Source organism: Chamaea fasciata, unplaced genomic scaffold, assembly GCF_029207755.1.
Source record: "Chamaea fasciata isolate MVZ Bird 193981 ecotype frontalis unplaced genomic scaffold, bChaFas1.0.hap1 SCAF_3, whole genome shotgun sequence".
Classification (NCBI taxonomy): Eukaryota; Metazoa; Chordata; class Aves; order Passeriformes; family Sylviidae; genus Chamaea; species Chamaea fasciata.
In genome coordinates this window covers 56,479,860-56,499,844 of record NW_027094088.1, presented here as the reverse complement: position 1 = coordinate 56,499,844, position 19,985 = coordinate 56,479,860, and the positions used below count along the sequence as shown (strand labels likewise).

Sequence of the window (19,985 nt, the reverse complement as noted above, 5' to 3'; positions counted from 1 at the left end):
AGGCCACAGGGCACTTTACATCTCCCCGGGAAAGTAGTAAAAATGAAGTAGAAGTAACTTTTGAGATTAATAGTCAGGAGGAGATTTTGAGGACAAAAACCAGGCCAAGTAAATACCTAGCAGCAAATACCTAGTTTGGTGTAATTTATATAGAAGCATACAGAAATAGCAATTTGTATAAAAAAATAGAAGAACTTGAGTCAACCATGCTGCATGCAATTATTTAGCCATGCCTTGTAAGTGCCTGGCGTTTGCCAAGGTCACTGGGAATACAGGTGTTAAAGAGCAAGCCCATTTTATCTGTTACTAATTTTTCTAATCCTCAGTTTTTTTAATAAGCAATGACACTGTCATTAAACAAGAGAATGAGTGGGTTTGCTTTGGTCTTCTAAGACATGTTAAATTCTCCTAATGCTTCTAGCTACAAGTGTGTTTTAATGTGAAACTACTTTTAACATTTTTTCTGTCTCCAGTGTCATTGACGTGAACTATGTTTTGTTTCTATTTTTTTATATTTATGAAAATTGTTGCAAAGCAAATACTACATATTAATGCCTTTGGGTTATTATCTGAGAGGCAGACCAAATGTCAGTGAAACAGGAAGAAAAGAATGTGGTGCAATGGAATTTCATAAGAATCCTTTACTTCCCTCCTAAATGTAGCTAATCAGGTGTTTCTTTGTCATGTAATTTTAGTAAAATACCTTGGAGTAAGTCAGTGGAAGTGTTACCCTGTTATCTTGTTTATCCTGTGAATTTTTCGAGGGGGCATTTTTCATTCAGCAGTGTTGTGCTTTCTAACTTGAATGTGAAAAATGATCCAAAGACGATAACAAAAATACATTCTTTCTTATCAAAAATGTATACTTTCTTATCACAAGTAATAGCAAGGCATACATCACTTTCTGTACCCACATAGAAACAAGGGAATTTACTTGCATTTTATCTGTTTTAATTTTTTTTCCCATTTTATTACTTTATATTTTATTTTGGTGTGGTACTTGATGTGGTATATTCCAAAAGGCTAAGAAAATATGCTTCTATCTTTCAAAACTAGAAGAACCTGCTACAAAGAAAGGCTATAGGTTTTCAGGCTATAAGATAAAACCGGAGGTACAGACCTGCTGAATTAGGTTTTTAATCTAATGGCCAATTTCTAACCCTTGTAGCAAACAAATTACTCTCAGTGTTAATTCTATGCATCACCTTGAGGGCAATACTTCTCCTTAATAGAAAACTCATCCTATCATGACTGAAATGGCACTAGTAATTACTCACATATGAATTAAATCTTATGCATTCAAGATAGGCCAAATAAATCAAAACGTTCATCTCTGGTATTTTATTTCTGTTTGCTTTGGATTTATTTTGAAAAATGGGAGAGTTGCTTTAAGCTCTGGATGAAATCCTTCTCCTGCTCTGACAGCTGCAGGAGCTGTGTATCTGGGAGGTTTCTGCTTGTAATTGCATAGCAAGTCTGTCTCAGTTCAAGAAGGGCCACCTTAAAGGCCGGGCGGGTTTGATTTGCAGCTTTATGGTTTCTTTACTGAAACCGTTGTCAAGAGCTGTAATTACTGGTATGAATTTTTGAAAAGTTGTCGCTGGACTAAAATAAGGACTAAGCTACCACTCTGTGGGTAGCTTCAGTATTGCTTTTCTTCCTGAATTGTCACAAGTTTCCCTTTTTCACAGGACAGGCATTATGAAATTCCATGAGTTTTTTCTCAAATATTCCAAGATATTTTTTGGGGGGAGGACACTTCTTACTGAATCAAAGCTTTAAAGTATTGAATTTACCTGCAGCTACTTTTGCAGATTTTCATGCTGCATCACACACAACTTGGCCAGATACAAATCTGCATTGCATCGTATACAGTGTCCCGCAGGGCATTTTGGCAAGGAAAATAAAGCAGAATTGAAATGCCAACAGGAAGACAGACATCTTATTTTGTTGTTGCACTGATCTGAAAAACAGCTTTGGGTCAGTTCAGCAGGGGGTAATATTCTGGCTTGAGCAGAACAGCTTTAGAGTTGCTTATTTTCCCCAGTAGAAAACTCAATTATTTGGCAGCACTCTTTCCTGTGGGGACTCTTTACAGTATTTTCTTTGGGAAATCATTCTGCTTTTAGTATTTTTGTACAAGCCACAGATCTGGTAATTGATAACTGCTTTTAGTTTTTTTAAGACTGTTGGATTTATGGGATTCAAAATGAAAGACACTTTCTGGTATCACTGTGTGTTTCTTGAGGTTCCAAACCTCCCAAGCATGGATCAGGGCTCAGCTAGGAGATAGCAGGGACTGCTCCCAGTAAAGTTGTGGGGGTTTTTTTATAACCTTAGGGAAAATGTTTTGAGTTCTGTTTTTCTCCTGTGCTGAGCCTGAGCAGTGCATGTGCTAGCAACAAGCCCAGCACACTGACAGAAGAAGAAAATGCCAGGGACAGAAGTGTAAGCAGGAGAAATGTGGTGTTGTAGCCCTCATTGGGAGATCCCCATAACCTAAAAAGCATTACAGTTACAGTGACCCCCAAACCATGTTGTTCTGGTTGTCTTTTGGTTTAAATAGAGTTTTGGCAGTTTTCTGTGCAAAAAGCTTTGAAATTATCTGCCATCAACTTTTGCGTTACATGGAGTACCAACAATAAACCCACTTCTTCTGTTTGTTTGTTTGTTTGTTTGTTTAGATGACTTCCACTTACCTCTTGATGTTGTACCAGCTGTGACAGAGGCTCTTGACTCCAAGAAGAAGGAGGAAGATTTGCACAAGGAGAGCAGATCTTTCCGCTACTGTGAAAAAAACACCATGGACCTGTCAGACAGTGACCGTCCTGTCAGCTTTAGTTCCACTTCCTCCTCTGCATCCTCCAGGGACAGCCACTGCTCCTTTGGAAGCAGAATGACCTTAGTTTCAAACAGCCACTTGGGTTTGTTTAACCAGGATAAAGAAACAGGTGCCATCAAGCTGGAACTCGTACCAGCTAGGCGATTCTCCAGCAGCAAGATGCACAAAAACTCTGCTGTGGAGCAAGAGGATCCTGAGGAAAGCCTTGAGAAAAGGCCAAGTATGCCAAGGAAAGCAGAACCAAAAGGAGCAGGCAAAAACTGTGCAATGTCCCTGGTCACAGAGCCCACCAGTCCGAAGCTCCTCTACGTAGACAGAGTCGTCCAAGAGATCCTGGAGACAGAGAGGATGTATGTGCAGGATCTAAAAAGCATTGTCAAGGTAGGGGGCTTGGTTAAGACTGTGTTAACTGTTCCATAATGACATTTTTTACACTGATTTCACAGTGGGACAGATGGACCTGACAATGGAACTGGCGTTTGCTGGTCTTTATAAATTAGTAACATCGTTGTTTAAGTGTGTTTCTAGTTTTTATTTGATTAGATAAATCTCAGATGTTACTATGTGTTCATGAAGAAATAACAGAAAAAACCATACCTCAGCTGACAGCAAAGAGTGAACGAAGAGTGATAAATGTTTTACAGTAAAAGATCTTCTATTTTTATATTTACAAAAAGAAAAAAATTAGATTGCTCTGTGTCCAAGAATGTATAGCAAGAAGCAAGACAGCTTTAACTGCCTCTTTATATGCTTTATCTGACGGGTCTTACTGATTTTTCACAGCTCTCCCCTAGTTATGCAAGTTCTTTCCTCCCTTTTTTCCTGTCCCTTTCATCCAACTCACAGCTGCAGTCTGTTCTCTCTCTGTCCTGGCCTGTAGTATTGAGTATGGCATATGTATCTGCTGGAAAACACTGTTGTTTGGCTCTAATACAAAGGAATTTTGTTTTCTTTAATACTTATTCTGAATGGGTGTAGCATTTATTAGCAGCAGTAGAGTTTTTGTCCAATCCCTAGCCTAACAGTATCTTTCATTTCTTCTTTCTAGTTCAGGGAAAAATATGTACAGAGAAAAATCAGTATCATTCTGCTTTGCATTTTTGAAGGTGACAATTGAGTCCCCTGGCTATTGTTTGTAGCCTACCGGTTTAACTCAGAAAGAAGTGCTTAACATGCTGTTTGTAGAACTTAGAGCTCCAGGTAGGTGTCTGTGCTCAGCTGGAGACACTCTTCCTGCCTACAGCTTTAATCTGCATGGTCCCAGAATAGCATGGGAAAAATGTGAAGGCTTTGATAACTCAAATGCATGTTGTGATTAAAACACCAGTACCCCACCCTGCAGAGTTCTGAGAAAGGTTGCTGTTTCTGCAAGATTTCATTGGTTTCCATAGCTGGTACTGTTTCACTACATTCAATGTTGCCCAAGTTTTATTTTAGCGTGTTTAATGTTGTCAGATGTTGCAGAACCAAGTTCAGCCTCTGTGCATAGTAACCACTCACTAAGCATGACTTACTTCCATGGTTTTGGAAACCTTAGCCCTCACTCATCCTCCTATGCTGTAAACTGTACAACTTGAGAAACTGTACAACTTGAAAACTAAAATGAATATCTTGTAACAGATTTTCCAGTTACAAGCAGGAATACCAATAAATGCTTTCTAGAAAAATCTTCAAGGATCACTACAGTAGCTGTAGAGTAAATAAGGCAAATGCATTTTTAGTTTCGGAAGAACTGAGGGAATTGTGAACCTGTGAAATGCCCAAGCCTCTTTCCTGCAGCAACTAATAATGAAACTAGAAAGCTTCGTGTGAAACTAGACAGCTTATTTGAGACATGGGGTGGTTGGCAGTGGAGCTTTTCTTTGGTAGGTGCTGAGGGTGCAAGGGCTTCAAAGGAGCTGCTTCCCAGGTGGTGAAGACAGTGGGGAACCAGCTGCCTCAGCCTGTGCAGAATGTTCTTCCCTTGGTTTCAGGGGAGTGAGGTGTGACTGGGAGCAAACTTCTTCAGAAGGGCCCATTTCAAAAGTTTCTCAGGATTTCTTTCTCCACAAGTTACCTTAGCAATGCTGCAGTAATTCACCCAAGCAGGGGTGGGGGTTGTGGGAAGATTGGGAAGACTCCACAGAGATCTGTAGGAGTGCTGTAGCCTTATAGAATATGATTATCTGGGCCCCTTTGATTTGAGGCCATTTAGTTTGGCAGGCAGATAACTGGTGCTGAGCCAAACTAGGATGAAGGGAAGAAGCTTGATTTGTGTTATTTTCCAGATAAATATGGGTCAGATTTGGCAGCTGGTTAGGAAATGGGATGAGAATGGGAAAAGGAGAGCTGGAGAGAGGTCAAGGGCAACTTTACCCAAGAAGTGTGTGTGAACTGAAGAGATACATGAAGGTGGGAGCTGGTGGAGTAAAGCATAAGCAAATGAACCAGTGGTAAGTGGAGAAAGAGAAAATAATTACAGGGAAAACAATGTGAGGAAATGAGGGAAAACCCAGGAAGTGGAAAGTTTAAGTACGAGATTGGATGGAACTGGAGTTCTTGAGCGAATTTGCAGCTGATGGACAATACAGAACCACTGGTGGGGTCATCTGGTCCAACCTCCCTGCTCAAGCAGGATTGTCTTAGAGCACATGGCACAGGATTGTGTCCAGATGGTTCTTGAATACTTCTAGTGAGGGAGACCACACAACCTCTCAGGGCAATCTGTTCCAATGCTCAGTCACCCTTCCTCGTGTTCAGGTAGAATTTCCTGTGCATTAGTTTCTGCCTGTTGCCTCTCAGCCTAGTTCTTGGCACCTCAGAGAAGAGGCTGGATGCATCCTCTTCACACCCTTCCTTCAGATGCATCGTAGATAAGATTTCCCTCTGTCCCCTCTTCTCAAGGCTGAACAGGCATGACTCTCTCAGTGTTTCCTCGTAAGAGAGGTGCCCCAGTGCCCTAATTCATTGCCCTCCACTGGACCCATTCCAGGAGCTCCATGTCTCTGGTGCTGAGGATGCCAGGACTGGACACAGCTCTCCAGATGTGGCCTCACCAGGGCTGAGTTGAAGGGTAGGATCACCTCCCTCAACCTGCTGCCAATGCTCTTCCTAAAGCACCCCAGAATACCATTGGCCTTCTTGGCCACAAGGACACACTGCTGGCTCATGGACAGCTTGTTGTCCACCAGGACCCCCAGAAACTTATGCACACAATCTAAAAGTAGTAAGGAGGGCTGTTTTGGTTTTTTTGTTTGTTTGTTTGGGGTTTTTTGGTGTGTTTTTTTTTTTGTTGTTGTTTCAGGGTGGAGGTTTTTTGGCTGAAGGAGGGAGAAAGAGGAGAGGGGCAACCCACATACAAGGAGCTAAAAGCTGAAGAGATGTCAGCTTGAGGACAGCATAAGAACAAAAAGGGGGAAATCAATAGGTACTATTTTAATCACCCTCTACCCCCATCTGAGAACTATCAGTAGAGATGTAGTCTGATGCTTTTTGTCCTCTAGTAGAAAGAACTTGCTGATGCTACATTCTCTGTAGGCAGTAGGAACATACATAAAAAAGAATATGTTCTCACAGTTGTTTTCAGGACTTTGAAACAGGTTTCATGGCTGGAACTGAGAGGCTGTCAAAACTCACATTCTCTACATTTCTGGCATAAAAATGCAAAGCAAATTTGCATTTTTTTCCCCTTCCTTAGGTGGGGGTGCTATTTGTTTGGCTTCTAGGGGGTGAGAACTATTATTTATTAGTTTCAGTGGGGAGGGGGGAATGGTGTTGTTTTTATTTATTTTTCTGGATCACTTCTTTTTATATATCCACACTCTTTCTCATTAGCCAGATCATTAATGAATACATATAAACCAGGATGGAACCCAGTATTAGCCCCTAGGGTATGCCAATAGCCACTGGCCTCCAACTAGATTTTGTGCCTGTGATCACCACCCTCAGGTCCTGTCAGTTCAGCCAGTTCTCAGTCAAACTTCTGCCTGCTTTTCCAACTCCTACTTCTTCAGCTTGTGCATGAGGATCTTAAGGGAGTTAAAAGCCATCTTGAAGTCAAGGTAGACAATATCCACTGCTTTCCATTCTTCTGCCAAGCCAGTCATTTCAGAGTTAAAAAAGGTTATCAGACTGGTCAACTTTCCCTTGGTGAATACCTGATGACTGTTCTTGATTACTTTCAAGAAGTTTAGTTGTGTTTAGTTGTGTTTAGTGTGCCAGGAACTGGTTTCCAGGATTAGCTGAGCACAAATGACCTATTAACATGGATGATTGTGATATTGCATGTAGGATCCTGGTACTAGTCATAATATCAAAAGTCAGCCCGTTAAGAGTTAGCCTAGCACAGTATTTTGGGCAATGTCCTTTCCAACCTATGTTGTCCTTAGAACATGGAGTTGTCATACCTGAAGTAAAGTACTCTGGAGGAATGGGGCAAAATAGAATTTTGTCCTTTTTTATGCTTGTATTGACCTAATGCTGTTAGGTCGTTGGTAAGTAAATAAATAAAGTAAAAAGTCATAACTTGTGTTGCCTTTTGAGTGTCTGGGTGATCTTAACAGTGCCAAGTTGGTAAACAGAAGCAGAATCAGACTTCATGGGATGTAGTTACTGTGATTTTTAAATGATCATGGAGAGCTGCTGAGGTTTTCCAATTTTCTTTCCAACTGCTGACAGGAAGTATTTGGCAGGCTTAGGATGAGTGAGAGGAGGCTGTTCAGGTGCTATTTGGCACCTTTGCTCCAGGATAAGTATTAAAAAAACCCCCCTGCTTTTGTAGCCAGTACAGCCATTTTGCCTGTGACCTGGAAGGACAGTTGGGTTAGGGTTGTTTTGAGGTATGCTGCTGTGATTCTTGCACAGGCAAGCATTGCAACAAGGATAGAGTGAACTTTTCCACCATTTGGTATGTTTTATCAGATGATCTGTTAAGGATAATTACAATTTTGAATGAGTGCAGCTTGAAGCTTGTTTTGGGCAAGTTTGTGATGAGAAATTGGATACCTCTGCTTCCTGCTTGTGTCATGCTGACAGGTGTACTGGCCAGGACAAAACTCACTGACCTTTTCCTCTTCAGGACCTAGCCTGACTTTTTCAAGTAGTAATGCAGTTGGAATAGATTTAAACTTCAATTAGAGTCACTAACTGAAGTGATTTTTTTTCCCCTGAGTAAAATGCTGTCCCTGAAGTTACCAAAAAAAAATCTTTGTTTTACCCTTGCAGTTCATAGAAGTCTGAATCGCCATGATCCCTATGACCCCTATTGTCCACATTCATAATGTGTATAAATGCTTGTAACTGTAGAAAGACATCGGCATTTCTATTTTACCTTTGCAAAATTAAAGAATAATGCAAATGCACTGTTACAATACTTGCGTCTGCACCCCTATTGGTAATTATAATATAATATAATATAATATAATATAATATAATATAATATAATATAATATAATATAATATAATATAATATAATATAATATAATATAATATAATATAATATAATATAATATAATATAATATAATATAATATAATATAATATAATACAATACAATATGTTACTGGTATCTACAGAATGAGTAGAGGGGAATAAAGTGTGCATTGTCAGTGTGTTTCACATATATTTGATGTAAACAGAGGTTGAGCTTCAGAAATCTTGAACTCCATCTGAAATCTGGGAGACTTCATTTATGTGAATGAATTCCTCTACCCTTTAATTCCAAATGTGACCTTTTTTTTTTTTAAACCATCTCCACTGAACTAGCTGAAGTCTTTGTCCTATCTCCTCTCCAGATCTTTTGTCCTGGCCCCCTTCTTTTATACTTTAGTCTCCTCATTTGAAAATGCTCCATTCCCCTCTGCTCAGTCTTCTGCCCATGATCTTGCTGCCTCTCTGTCGTAAGTCTTCCCTCAGTAAATCCCATCTGCGTCCCATCAGTATGTTGTTTCATTTCTTTACATGATCTTTTGCTTTTTAGTATTAATCTTTCTTATGTTCTTCATCGCTGCTGATTCCAGAGCTCTCTCCATAGTTCTCCCAGCAGGTCTGACAACATTTCCATCACCATTCCTTATTTTTCTGCCATCTTAAGTACACAGAAGTTAAGAGGGGTGTCCACCAAGCTTTCTTTGGTTCCCATTTTGTCCTTCCCATCTTTCTGTAGTACTTCTTTATGTCTCCTCTGCCCTGAAATTGCACAGCATGCTTTTCTATATTGTATGTGGTTTGCAGAGACACACTGAGACACGGGAACAATCTTCTCCATGCTCTTGCCTCAGAGGATCAGGTCTGAGCCAGATGTCACTGGCAGCACCTGAGAACGGCAGTTGTGGGTTAAGGCCTTGTGAAGCCTGAGCTGAGCCTTGCAAAGGACCATTGCTACAAGTTCCTATTAAGGATACGTGAATTTGGAGGGTTTCTTTTCCCCCCACCTCAAAATGGTCAAAAATAGGGAGATTTACATTAAGGCAGCAAAGGCATACTCTCAGAAACAAAGTCTCCATTATGCTTGAATCTGTTGCTGTCTCTCCCTGAGACATGAGGATATGGTTCATGTCTCTGCTAGTCAGCCTGGGGGTGCTTGTCTTCCCGGGGAAAGGTCACCAAAATTTTTCAACATGAGCAAAAAAGGGCATTCTTTCTCAAAAAGCCTCGGGGGAAGGGCTTTGCTGAAATCTCCTAGAACGACTCATCAAGGAGGCAGGTTTCAGGCATGGAAAGCTTCATCTGAGGTGAACACGGCTGTTGAAGCTATAAACCCCTTGTGGGGTGGGGGCAAGCCTTGCAAGGGGAAATGTTGGATATTTGAGGTAGATACATGTTGGGGTACCAGTGATTAAGGGAAACCCTTCTCAGAGGAAGTCAGTGTCGGGATGTTATTGTTCCCTGTTTCCTGTCTCCCAATGCTGCAGCTAGGGGACGTCTCCTTCTGTGTTTTAAGCAGTTAATTAAAAAGGCCGCTCTGAGCACTGCAGTGTGCACATTGCCACTTGTGATGTGTTAGTAAAAGCATAGCTGCTTGTGCTCTGGGTTTGCTGGATAGCGTAGCTCTGGAAGTTAATTCTTTGTAGATACAAAATCTGGGAATTCCAATGTAGGTATGGCATCCCATTATGTTTGTTCCCACATTATAGTTTATTTCTACACATGACCTCTTTTTCTGTGCCTGCTAACCTGCATACCTGAGAAGGATACCTTGGGATTGCTGGCATAAGTTGCGTGTGAAAATTTGGATAAACAATTTAAATTACGTGAAAAACAAATATTATGTTTTGCATAAACATAGTATGATTATGCAACAGTGATAAGTTTAGCTGTGATTAGTATTTGTTAAACTTTTGAGCTGAACTTTCTCACTGCTTTTCTTTTAACTATGAAGAAAGAGCAGTGTCAAATTCTGATTGACCTCCTTAGGGAAAGCTTAGCTTAAAAGCAAGGGAAGTTTTTTCCAGTAATATTCAAATACGACAGCTGAAACTGAAGCATCTCAGTACATGTGTAAGAGGCCTTCTTGAAGTTTTTGAAGTTTAAACAGAGTTACAGCAATATAAATCAGAGCAGAAAAATGTTCCATTTAATTTGTAATTAATTTGTAAGTAGCTTTATTAGAGAACATTAGTGTTGTGTTTTGTTTCTGGAGTTGCTGGTTACGAATCAGGACCAGTGCAGACTGCTGAGAAGGGAGGTAGTTAAGAACACCACGGGGTAAGTTACTAAACAGGTGTCAATAGCTATTCTGGCTACCCTTAAAGAAATACGTAAAGTAAATCAGACTTTTTCTTCTGATGCACTGCAGGGATTGCTCAGTTTTCCCTGCAGACTTCTTCCTTCCTTTATGTGAGCCATATTAAACATCCTTAAGCAACCTAAAGTAGTGGAAGTATAAACAGACTGGTTTTTGTGTTTGTATCTTAAATAGTTTTAGATGCGGTTGTTTCTGGAACTCCGAGATCTTGAACAAAAGTGTTTTGCCAGCTACATATGCTGTAAAACCCTCATCATATGTGTCCTTTAATGATACCTAACAAAAGCAGAAGCAAAACCCAACATGTCTTGCTGGGCAGGATGGGAATGGTTCTGGGTTTTGGAAAAAGAGATTTTATAGCTGTACAGTAGGAGTATAATGTGTTGTGGACAACCAGAAGTAACCTAATAAACAACTTGCGTGGTGTAAGCATCTGCTTATACTGCGGCATGAACAGGGATCTGTTTATAAATTAACTTCACAGGAAATACGCAAAGCCAGGCTTAAATATACTGATGCATGGTTTTTCTTATCTGCATCATCACTACCTCAGTCTTATTTCTGCTGGCGACATTCATAAATTTCTTTCATTCAGCATGTTCCCAAGTACTTGAAAGACAGTGAAAAAATGTCGTTGCTGCTTTCTGTTTCCTTCACCTATACTTTGCATCCAGTTCTTATCTTACAGCTACATTGTAGAAACTTGCTGGTACAGAGACTGTGTTTCTCATGTGATTGCAGAGCTTCACTGGTTGCCTGGGACTGCAAAGGTTAAGACAGCATAAATGTATAGCCATAGCTTTGGGTTTGTTTTAAGGTCAGCTCTGTGTTTGGACAGCACAGAAGGGGGAGTTACGCTGCAGTAATAAATGAGCTGTCTATAAATGTACAGTGAGCCTTTCTTAAGCTGTGGGTGGGAGAGAAGCAGCAGGGAGGGCTGCTGCTCTTCTAGGGAGCCACAGAATTGCTGAAAACCCTGGCTGCTGTTGCTCTTGTCCTCCCTTTTCTGGCAGCAGGGCGTAAATCATTTAACCGTGCTGTCTGCAACCTCCTATCCACTTGCTGAATGTGAATGAATATGGATAAAAGAATGGAAGTTAATCTTCTGTTCCAGAAAGCTTTATTCTTCTGGGAGCGGGGAGGAAAGGGGACGATGTAATTTAAATAAGGAGTGTGCCATTTAGAAGTGCTGATGGTGGGCAGCGGACTCCAGGGTTGAAACAACGTTCCTGTGCCTGCGCTGAGGCTGGAGCGGGAGGTTGTATCCCTGCCTAGGGGAAGGGAGCCCTTCTGGGATTCAGGAGGTAACAAAAGAGAGGTCTGTTCACCTCTGCCCTCCACGTTGTTGTTGCTTACTGGCCATGGATAAGGAGCTCCACAGAACAGAGCAGCAGTAGCTCTATAGAAGTTGATAGAGTAGGCAGGAAAACTGTGAAGAAGAGGTCTGAGAGCTGAGAGGCAGAGGGAGAAAGTATAGCTTATCCTCCAAACTTTTCAGTAAACATTACGATGGTTTAATGAGATTATATATTTTTTGCAGAATAGTTGGGATTTTCTGTAAAGAAATTTCAACATGTGGAGATATCTTAAAGGCAAAGACATTTCTGCGTTTCCAGCCAGGCCACAGTTTCTGGAATTTTCTTTGTGTTCTCATTTCCATTTTGGTCCATGGAAATATTTGACTACTTCTAAAGCTGTTGTGTCAGTATTATTAAATATTACTTGTCAGTGAACAGTGTTCTAGTAATCCATGACCTTTAAGCCTGAATGCTTAACAAACCACATAGTAGTCTCTCTCTTTTCTGCTCCTGCCACTCCTGAAAATTATGATGTGGAGATAGCTGCCATTTTTTCTGGTTTCATGAGAAGACCATTTTGCCAGTAAGACACTTTAACAAAGTTTTTCCTTGCTAACCACCCATTATAAAGTTCCATTTCATTGCTCTTTGTATATTAATAAGAAAAGCCATCCAGAAGTCTCTGGTAATCATGTGGTTACTAAGGTTAAGATAAATGTGTGTTTAGGATGTGGGCAGATTTTCTCCATTATGCTGGGTTTGCATTTTCATTCATTGGAAAACAGACTCTTTCAGTTTCCTTTCTTTTGTTTTAAAATAAACATTTCCCTTCTGGAATGTCTCATTTAATGTGTAAGCATATTGAAATCTCTTTTAAAAAATGTTAACATTCATTTGGCTTACAAATTGAGGAAAGTTTTTTTTAACAGGGCAAGGGTCTACACCACAAGATTCAGGTTCTTTTCCTGGGTGATTCATATATTGGAAGGCCAAATATACCTTAACAGGTCTCAATGTTTTGTTTGATTATGGTTCAATAAGCTTATAATCAGACCAACTAAAGTGTGTTGTGAGAATTAATTTATAGATGTCCTGATAAACTTTAATTTTTAAAAAAAAATTATAATTAGTAAACACTTCCAGCTGGTACTTTTTTGAGTAAGATTGATATTATTGAATGGTGATGATGATTTACACCCGTGGTGTAGATCTAGAAACGTTCACAACACTTCATCTGCCTAGTAACCTCGAACTATTTGACATCCTAATTACTGTTAATTATTTTTATTTGGCTGTTTTCATTACTGTAGCTTATTTCTTCTGTGTTTCCTTTTAGCTTTAAAAAGGCATTAAATGAGGGCGTCACATAACTCCTTAATTGACATGTCAGTAAACTACTGATAGCATTTGTAATCCCATAATCTCCACCTGTGCTCTGAACTTGCTTCTTACCGCTCCTCTGAGCAGCAATTTTGAGTGCCAGCTTCTGGGAAAAAAAATCTTGTAGCTGTGATGTGGAAGTGGGTGCTGGCTGATAACTGAAGATAAATGTGGGACATGGTTTTAATCAGTGCTTTTCATCTTCAATAATTTAGTGTGTGGAAATGTCTAAGTGAGGTTTCATGTGAGTTTCTCTTCCCAGTGATTTACCCATAATCATCATTATAGATGATGGACCATTTACAGGGCTTGTCTGTGTACAATCCATCAATCACAGTTTTAATTTGAGTGCTTTTAATGCATCTCTTCAAATTACAGTTTGACTTAATTGGCAGCCTGGCTTCCAAGTTGTCTTTTTAAGATGGGAGATTTTAGCATGGAATTCCTGCAGTTGAACAAAGGAATATTATTAAACTCTGACTGTGTTTCATTAGAGCAAAAATTCGCTATGACAAAGAAGGCAAAAATCCATGAGAGCCGTCCATCCAGGCAGGCTGACAGTTCAATGCTGGATCAGCTGGTGTCGGGTTTTGTCCCACTCCCCAGAGAGCTTTATAGGCACAGCATTGATGCTAAAATGTCTCATGGGATACAAGAAGAAAGCATACACTGGGCAAAAAGAAAAGGACATAGGACCCTCAACTGGTGGAGTAGGCATTGTAGGACATGTGCCTTCTCCCATCTCAGTCCTAGAAGGGAGCTGTGGGGCAATGCTGGAAATTGATAGAGGCATCCTCTGACACTAGGGCAGGGCAAGAGGATGTGCAGAGCTTGCTTTAAAGGCTCAGGCTCTGAAGCAGTGAGGGGGAACCCACAGCTGCAGGAAGCTGTTCTGCTATCTCCCAGCCATGCAGGCTGGCGAGGCAGTTGTCTTTGCCCAGGGCCCCTATGAATGGATTCAGTGCAACAGAGTGTTGAGGGACCTCTCACTGACAGAGTTTTCCAGGGCAAATTCTTTAGTTAATTTCCTGAGATTAGCTCTGACAGCTTGAAGTCCTGTGACAAGATCTCCTGACTGTTAAATTGTTGACATTGATGTGCCCTAGAAATCTCCAACTTTGTGTACAACTGTGCCTGTGGTCATGTCTACATGGGCGCAACTATTCAAAGGCAGCCTAAACCAAAGAAAGTGTTTGTTTTCAAGGTGCAAGGCATAGTGTTAGGACTCAGGAATTCCTCACTGCTAATTTTGGCTGACACATAACTCCTCCTGTGGCTTTCCATGCATGTGAGTGAAGTGAAGGGGGCCTGCTAGGGGTCACTACCTCCACTACCTCCAGGCCTTAGTAGTTGCAAATGGGACAGTGTTTTAACATCTATAATATAGGTGAGGAAGTTGATTGTCGAAAATCTTTCCATTAGGAATAGCTACATAGAAAAAAACCCTTTTTTTAAAAAAAAATCCATTTCTCTAGGTCAAATTTAAGTTAATACTGTTAACCTAACATGTTAACAAACCCCTGTGTGAATTGCAGGGAGATCTCTGTCATGATCACCTTACTCTGCAGCGTTAAAGAGTGGAAATAAAACTTACATGTGCTTCTCTATTTTTAGTCTTTCCTCATACCATGTTCTCAGGAGTGCTCCCACCATCAATCTTTGCCCTTTCTGTATGCAGTCAGTCAGCAGAGTATCGTCTTACTGTGTCACGCTTTATTGCCGCTCCCCACGGGCTGCGTGTGAGCCAGCTGCACGTGTACATTTGCACTTCTGAGGAAGCTGGCTGGAAGCATAGGTGAGCTTGGTATGGATCCTCCACCATCCACTGGGGCCTGGGGACAGGGCTGGTGCTGGCGAGGCGGCCTCCTGCCAGCTCAGAGACTCTGCTCTTGTGCAGGCATATCAGAGAGGAAAGAAATCAATCACAGACTGCATCTAGTGTCAGATGGTGTAAAGCAGATGGGTTGTTTTGGCTGCTCCTGTTTGGAGGGTGGCTGGCTGTCAGTGCTGGGAGTTTTTCTCCATATCCTTTTTCCATGATGGCAGAGTTAGTGCACTACAAGCATGTCATTCGACGTGTCCTATGAGGCCCACCTGCAAGGGCTGACACACCCATTTCCCAGAAGGGCAGAGCTTTGCTGCTGCTGACAAGTGGCAGTCTAACATGCAAGGTACCGGGGGATATAAAGCAAATGGAAAAGGTGTGGAGGAAGCACATGGAGTGCAGGTGCTTTCTGCTCACCCTGCTGGAGGGAACAGAGGAGGCTGTGTCTCCAAGTCTGCACTGTCCTCAGAAAGACCCTGGCTCAGGCTGTTGGTCAGTGTGTGCCTTCGTGGGCATAGACCCAGGTAGAGGCTGGTCTTTCAGACCTGTCCATGCTTTGGTCTATGTGAGGTTTTTACAGCTTCTGTATAAAAAAACCACACCAAATACCAGTAAAAGCAGAAAGTAGAAAGACATACTCACAGAATTTTTCTTTTTTATTTAGGGTTCTGGGTTTGCATGTAGTGAATCTGTAGGGTGGACAGTGCAAGCATTTTTGGGTTTCAATCCCTTGGACTCATATAACCAAAGGAACTAGAGCAAGATAGCAAAGTATGCTCAGTGTACAAATGCACACTGCCTTTGCAGAGCACAGCAGTACTTTAAGTAATTGAAAAGAGATGCAATGAGCTGCCCCAACCAGAATTCATCATCCTTGGCCACCTGTTGTGTGGATAGCATGCTATTCTTTGAATCACAAGGCATTCAGAGTATGTTGCTATACATGCTGGATAAATTAATAACTAAAATAAATAATGGGGAAAAAAGAATAGGAAAAAAATCAGGCGAAAGTTGAATTGGTACATATTATAATTACGCATATAATTAGCAGAATAAGCACTGGGAAGCATTTTATAGTGTCTATTCTAGTGTATATCTGTTGCCCAACTTTCTTAGTTAATAAATGTGTGGCTAGTTCACGCAGCATGGCTCTAGCTAGCAGGCTACAAATAGGATCCATTTCATGGCATATTTTCCTTCTGGCCTGCAGCCTTTTCCTCCAAGTGGTGTGGAAGTAATGCTTAGGTGGCCAAGGCTGCTGAGCTGTTTCAGTGGTTCCACTTCTGCACAGCCATCTGACTTGGGCCAAAAACATGTTTGTTGGATAGAGGGGAGTTGTGAAAAAATATGGCCATGAGTATGGTGTAGTACCTAAGAGTAAAAACTGGTTTACTAGTAGCACAAATCTAGGGAGTATCAGAAAACTGAGGGTCTGAGTGATGCTGTGGCACTGCCTGGATCATGTCCTGCTTGATTTAATGTTGCCTATCCCTCCTCTGTCTGCAGCGCTACTAGAAGCCATTGAAGTTTTGATAAATACCTGGTTTAAAATATTTTAAAGTCAGAGACCGAGGTTTTGTGATGTAAGTCCTCAGCTCTTGAACCCAGAGTGTGTTGCTGAAATCAGAGACATAGGGCAGCTTTGTTTTCTCCTGCAGCTTTAGGCATTAGAAAGCAAAGTTTCCTAGTGGGTAGAATCCCTTTTTGATTATTTTTTTGATATTGATATTTAATCAAATTTTCAGTCTTGTGTGCCTGCCTCTTGGCAAAAGTGTACCTGTGCAACTACACTGCTCTTTTAACAATTTTGCTTATCTTTTGAGATATTTTTATATGCACACTCCTGCCCTGTAAAGGGATTACTAAGAACTTACATAGAAGATATGTTTCTTGCAGAGCAAGAAAAACATTGATTCTCATTTTACAAGGCAGTGTGGCTTTTACACATTTTTTTAGAATTACTATGTTAATATTAGCATTAATACTATCCCTTTTAATGTGTAATTTTAACATTACCACAATAATGGCTGACTTATACTACGGTCTAAACAACAGTAAATGAGGTTTTTAAAGTTAAGTGTGTGTATGTGTTCAAAGGAAAACTGGGGTGGCTAGATGAAAATGTCCCACTAATTTGAATTTGGTTTCTAAAGTTTGGTCATGGAAAGCATTAATCAATATGTGAAAATAATTTTGCTCATTTTGTGCTTTTCTTGACAGTTTTCTCTCATTTCTGATTCATTTAATTATTTTTTTAGCCTCTTAAGTTTAGTGTTTTCATAATTTTATTCCTCTAGAGATTTTTTTTTTTTTGTGATTGTGGAGGAGGAGACAGTAGTTAGGATATGCAGCTTCTAGCTGACATTCCTTCTGATGGATTTGTCATGATGAAAGACAAATGGGGAGAACATCAAACCCAGCAAGAAAGGCAGGGCAGTCTGGCAAGACTCTCCTAATTTTTGGAGGGTTTAAATGAAAAGGGAGGAGAAAATTGTGCAATACCATGAGAGCAAATCGTGGTCCATAAATCAATCTAAGGAGATGGACATTTGTGAGGGTTTTTTTTTCCTATAAAGTAAGCTAAATGTTTATGCCATAACTGCAGAGAAGCAGTAAAAGGCAAAGGTTATGAACAAATCATTTGGTGCCGACAGAGGGTTCATAGATGCTAGCAAGAAACAAATAAAGTGAATAAGGCCGGTACTCTGTTCTGATAAATTTCATTGATTTCTGCACCATGTTATTATGTTTGCAGCCTGCCCTGTTATCTTGTAGCTCCAAACCTTTCATTATGGCTCCAGATGATAACAGCTGTTGATACACGGCAGTGACTACCATGGGGGTAAAGTACCATTTGCTAGGAACTAATTAGGAAAATCCCCATGTCTGGGTAGCTTTGATCTGCCTGTGGTGTTGTCCTTGCAGAAGACGTTATATGCCAATACTGCATCTGTTTCCTGCATGAGTTCATGAAGCCTTTATGAGAGCTCACGTGCACTATAAAGCAGTATAATCAGGTCCCACTGGCTGAGTCAGTGCAAGCAGTGTGCTGCTCTGCAGGGCCTAGTCTGCGTGACACCAATGTGTTAAGTCTGTGCAAGGTCCACCTTTTTCACAAAAACTTGGATACCTGGAGATTTTTGGTGTGTGTCTACTGCAGGTATCTGCTTACACCAATAACAGCAATGTAAACATGTCTGTAGTCTCAAGTCAGTAATGCTGGCAAAGACAGAAAGCTAAACCAGGAAAGCAGTCCCCAAAATTGTGTAATTTCCTAGCAGTATAAGATGAGGTATAAGGTAGCTCTGAATCCCAGGCATTTTGGGATCTTACTTTGCCCTAGGTAAGAACAAATGCACCCAGTTGTTTCTGGTTTGTTTCTGATCTGAGGCTGGATGAAGAAGAGGGCTGAAGCACAGTTTGAAGGAACTTCCGGCAAAAGGGAGCACAGCCTGTGGGTGTGTGGTGTATATAGGCTGATACTGGCATATGTTACAGGGGTGCGGGAAAACTGCCAAAGAACCTGCAGGCTGCTGCTTGGCAGCAACATTAGAAAGGTACTTGGTTCCCTCTTTCTCACAAATAGTTGGTAAAAGACTGAGAAGAGTATGTATATGTGGAGGAAAATCAGGATAAGAGGACTAAAGGGGCAGAAACCAGGTCATGCATATAACGCTGTCCACAATACTGGAAATAACTGTGGACTGTTTATTATTTTGAAGAAACACAAGTCCAGCTATGCTGAGATGAATGAGTTGGAAAGGAACTCCTCTTTATTCATTAAATGTGCTGTATGGAGTTACTTATTGTAAGATTTCCATTCCTCTGCAGTCCAACCTTGTCATATCAGCTCAGGGTGCTACAGTGTCCCTGCAGTGCTAAAAATGTTTCCAGAGGATCACAATTCCACTGGACCTTTTCTATTCTTTGCTTTTATATGATGAATATGTGTCTGTGGTCAGAAAAGGTTGTTTGTTTAATACTGTTACTGGAGTAGAGCTGAATATATTATCTACTTCTGCCTTTGACCTAATGTACTGCTTGCTGCAGTCCTGTCTGCCTCACCATCCTGAACATTTTTACTCTTCTGCAGCTTCTGAGTACAAATGAAAAGCTGAAGTTTCAGGGAGCCTGTGGCTGTGATTCCAAAGACTTCCTGCACAAATATATTTCTAGGTCAGGTGAGGGCTCTGAGGCTGCTGCCAGGCAGGAGGGAAGGTAGAGTAAGGTTGGATGCTATCACAGGAGAGATGACATGGCACTCCAGGGACTTGCCTGCCTATTGCCACTCGTTCCCCTTCTTGAAGACACTGAGGTTACTTTGGAATAGACTTACTTGCCTTCCCCTGGCAAAAAATACGTAGTTTTGGGAGTGATGAGGGAGTAACTGGAGGTGATGACAGAGTGTGGATTATTGATAGGGGGAGGGGACAAGAAATTCTGCTGATACCTAAACCTGAATTTTGGTTACACCTCTGACTTTGCTGACACTACTTTGGTTCAACAGGATATGGGCATAGAGGCTTAAATGCTGAATTCTTAACCTTCCTTATGAGGACATCCAGAAACCAGAAGTCAGATCCTTGGTTGATTCAAACCCTTCGTCTTCACAGAATTTACACAGAGAATAATTCTTGGCCAGTGTATGTGTTCTAGAATACCTTTTTCTATATTACTCTGGAGCACAGTTTTATCTTAGAAGTTTTCAAGGTCTTGTTGGCATTTTGCAGGGTTCCTTTCTTGCAGCACCCTGGAAGACTGTGTTGCTTTTGGGAGGTTGCCACACCACGTTGTCTAGCCACAGGCTAAAGGATTGTATTTATTTTTGTTTCACATTGTTTCAACTGTTTTTACTTTTATTTTCATACTCCAGCAGAATTTCTTCATGAATGTGGCAGCACATCAGGTTTCTTGTTTC

The 19,985-nt window shown here is 40.9% G+C and overlaps 1 protein-coding gene across 3 annotated transcripts in view; it reads left to right on the top strand.

Annotated features, from left to right (window-relative positions):
• The window catches only part of PLEKHG1 (pleckstrin homology and RhoGEF domain containing G1), a 126,994-nt gene that overhangs the window by 76,962 nt on the left and 30,047 nt on the right, over positions 1–19,985 (top strand). For all 3 annotated transcript variants that reach the window (XM_066179092.1, XM_066179091.1, XM_066179090.1), the window contains one exon: positions 2,685–3,223. In XM_066179092.1, coding sequence (XP_066035189.1) covers positions 2,685–3,223 — 539 coding nt within the window. The remainder of the gene's footprint in view (positions 1–2,684; positions 3,224–19,985) is intronic.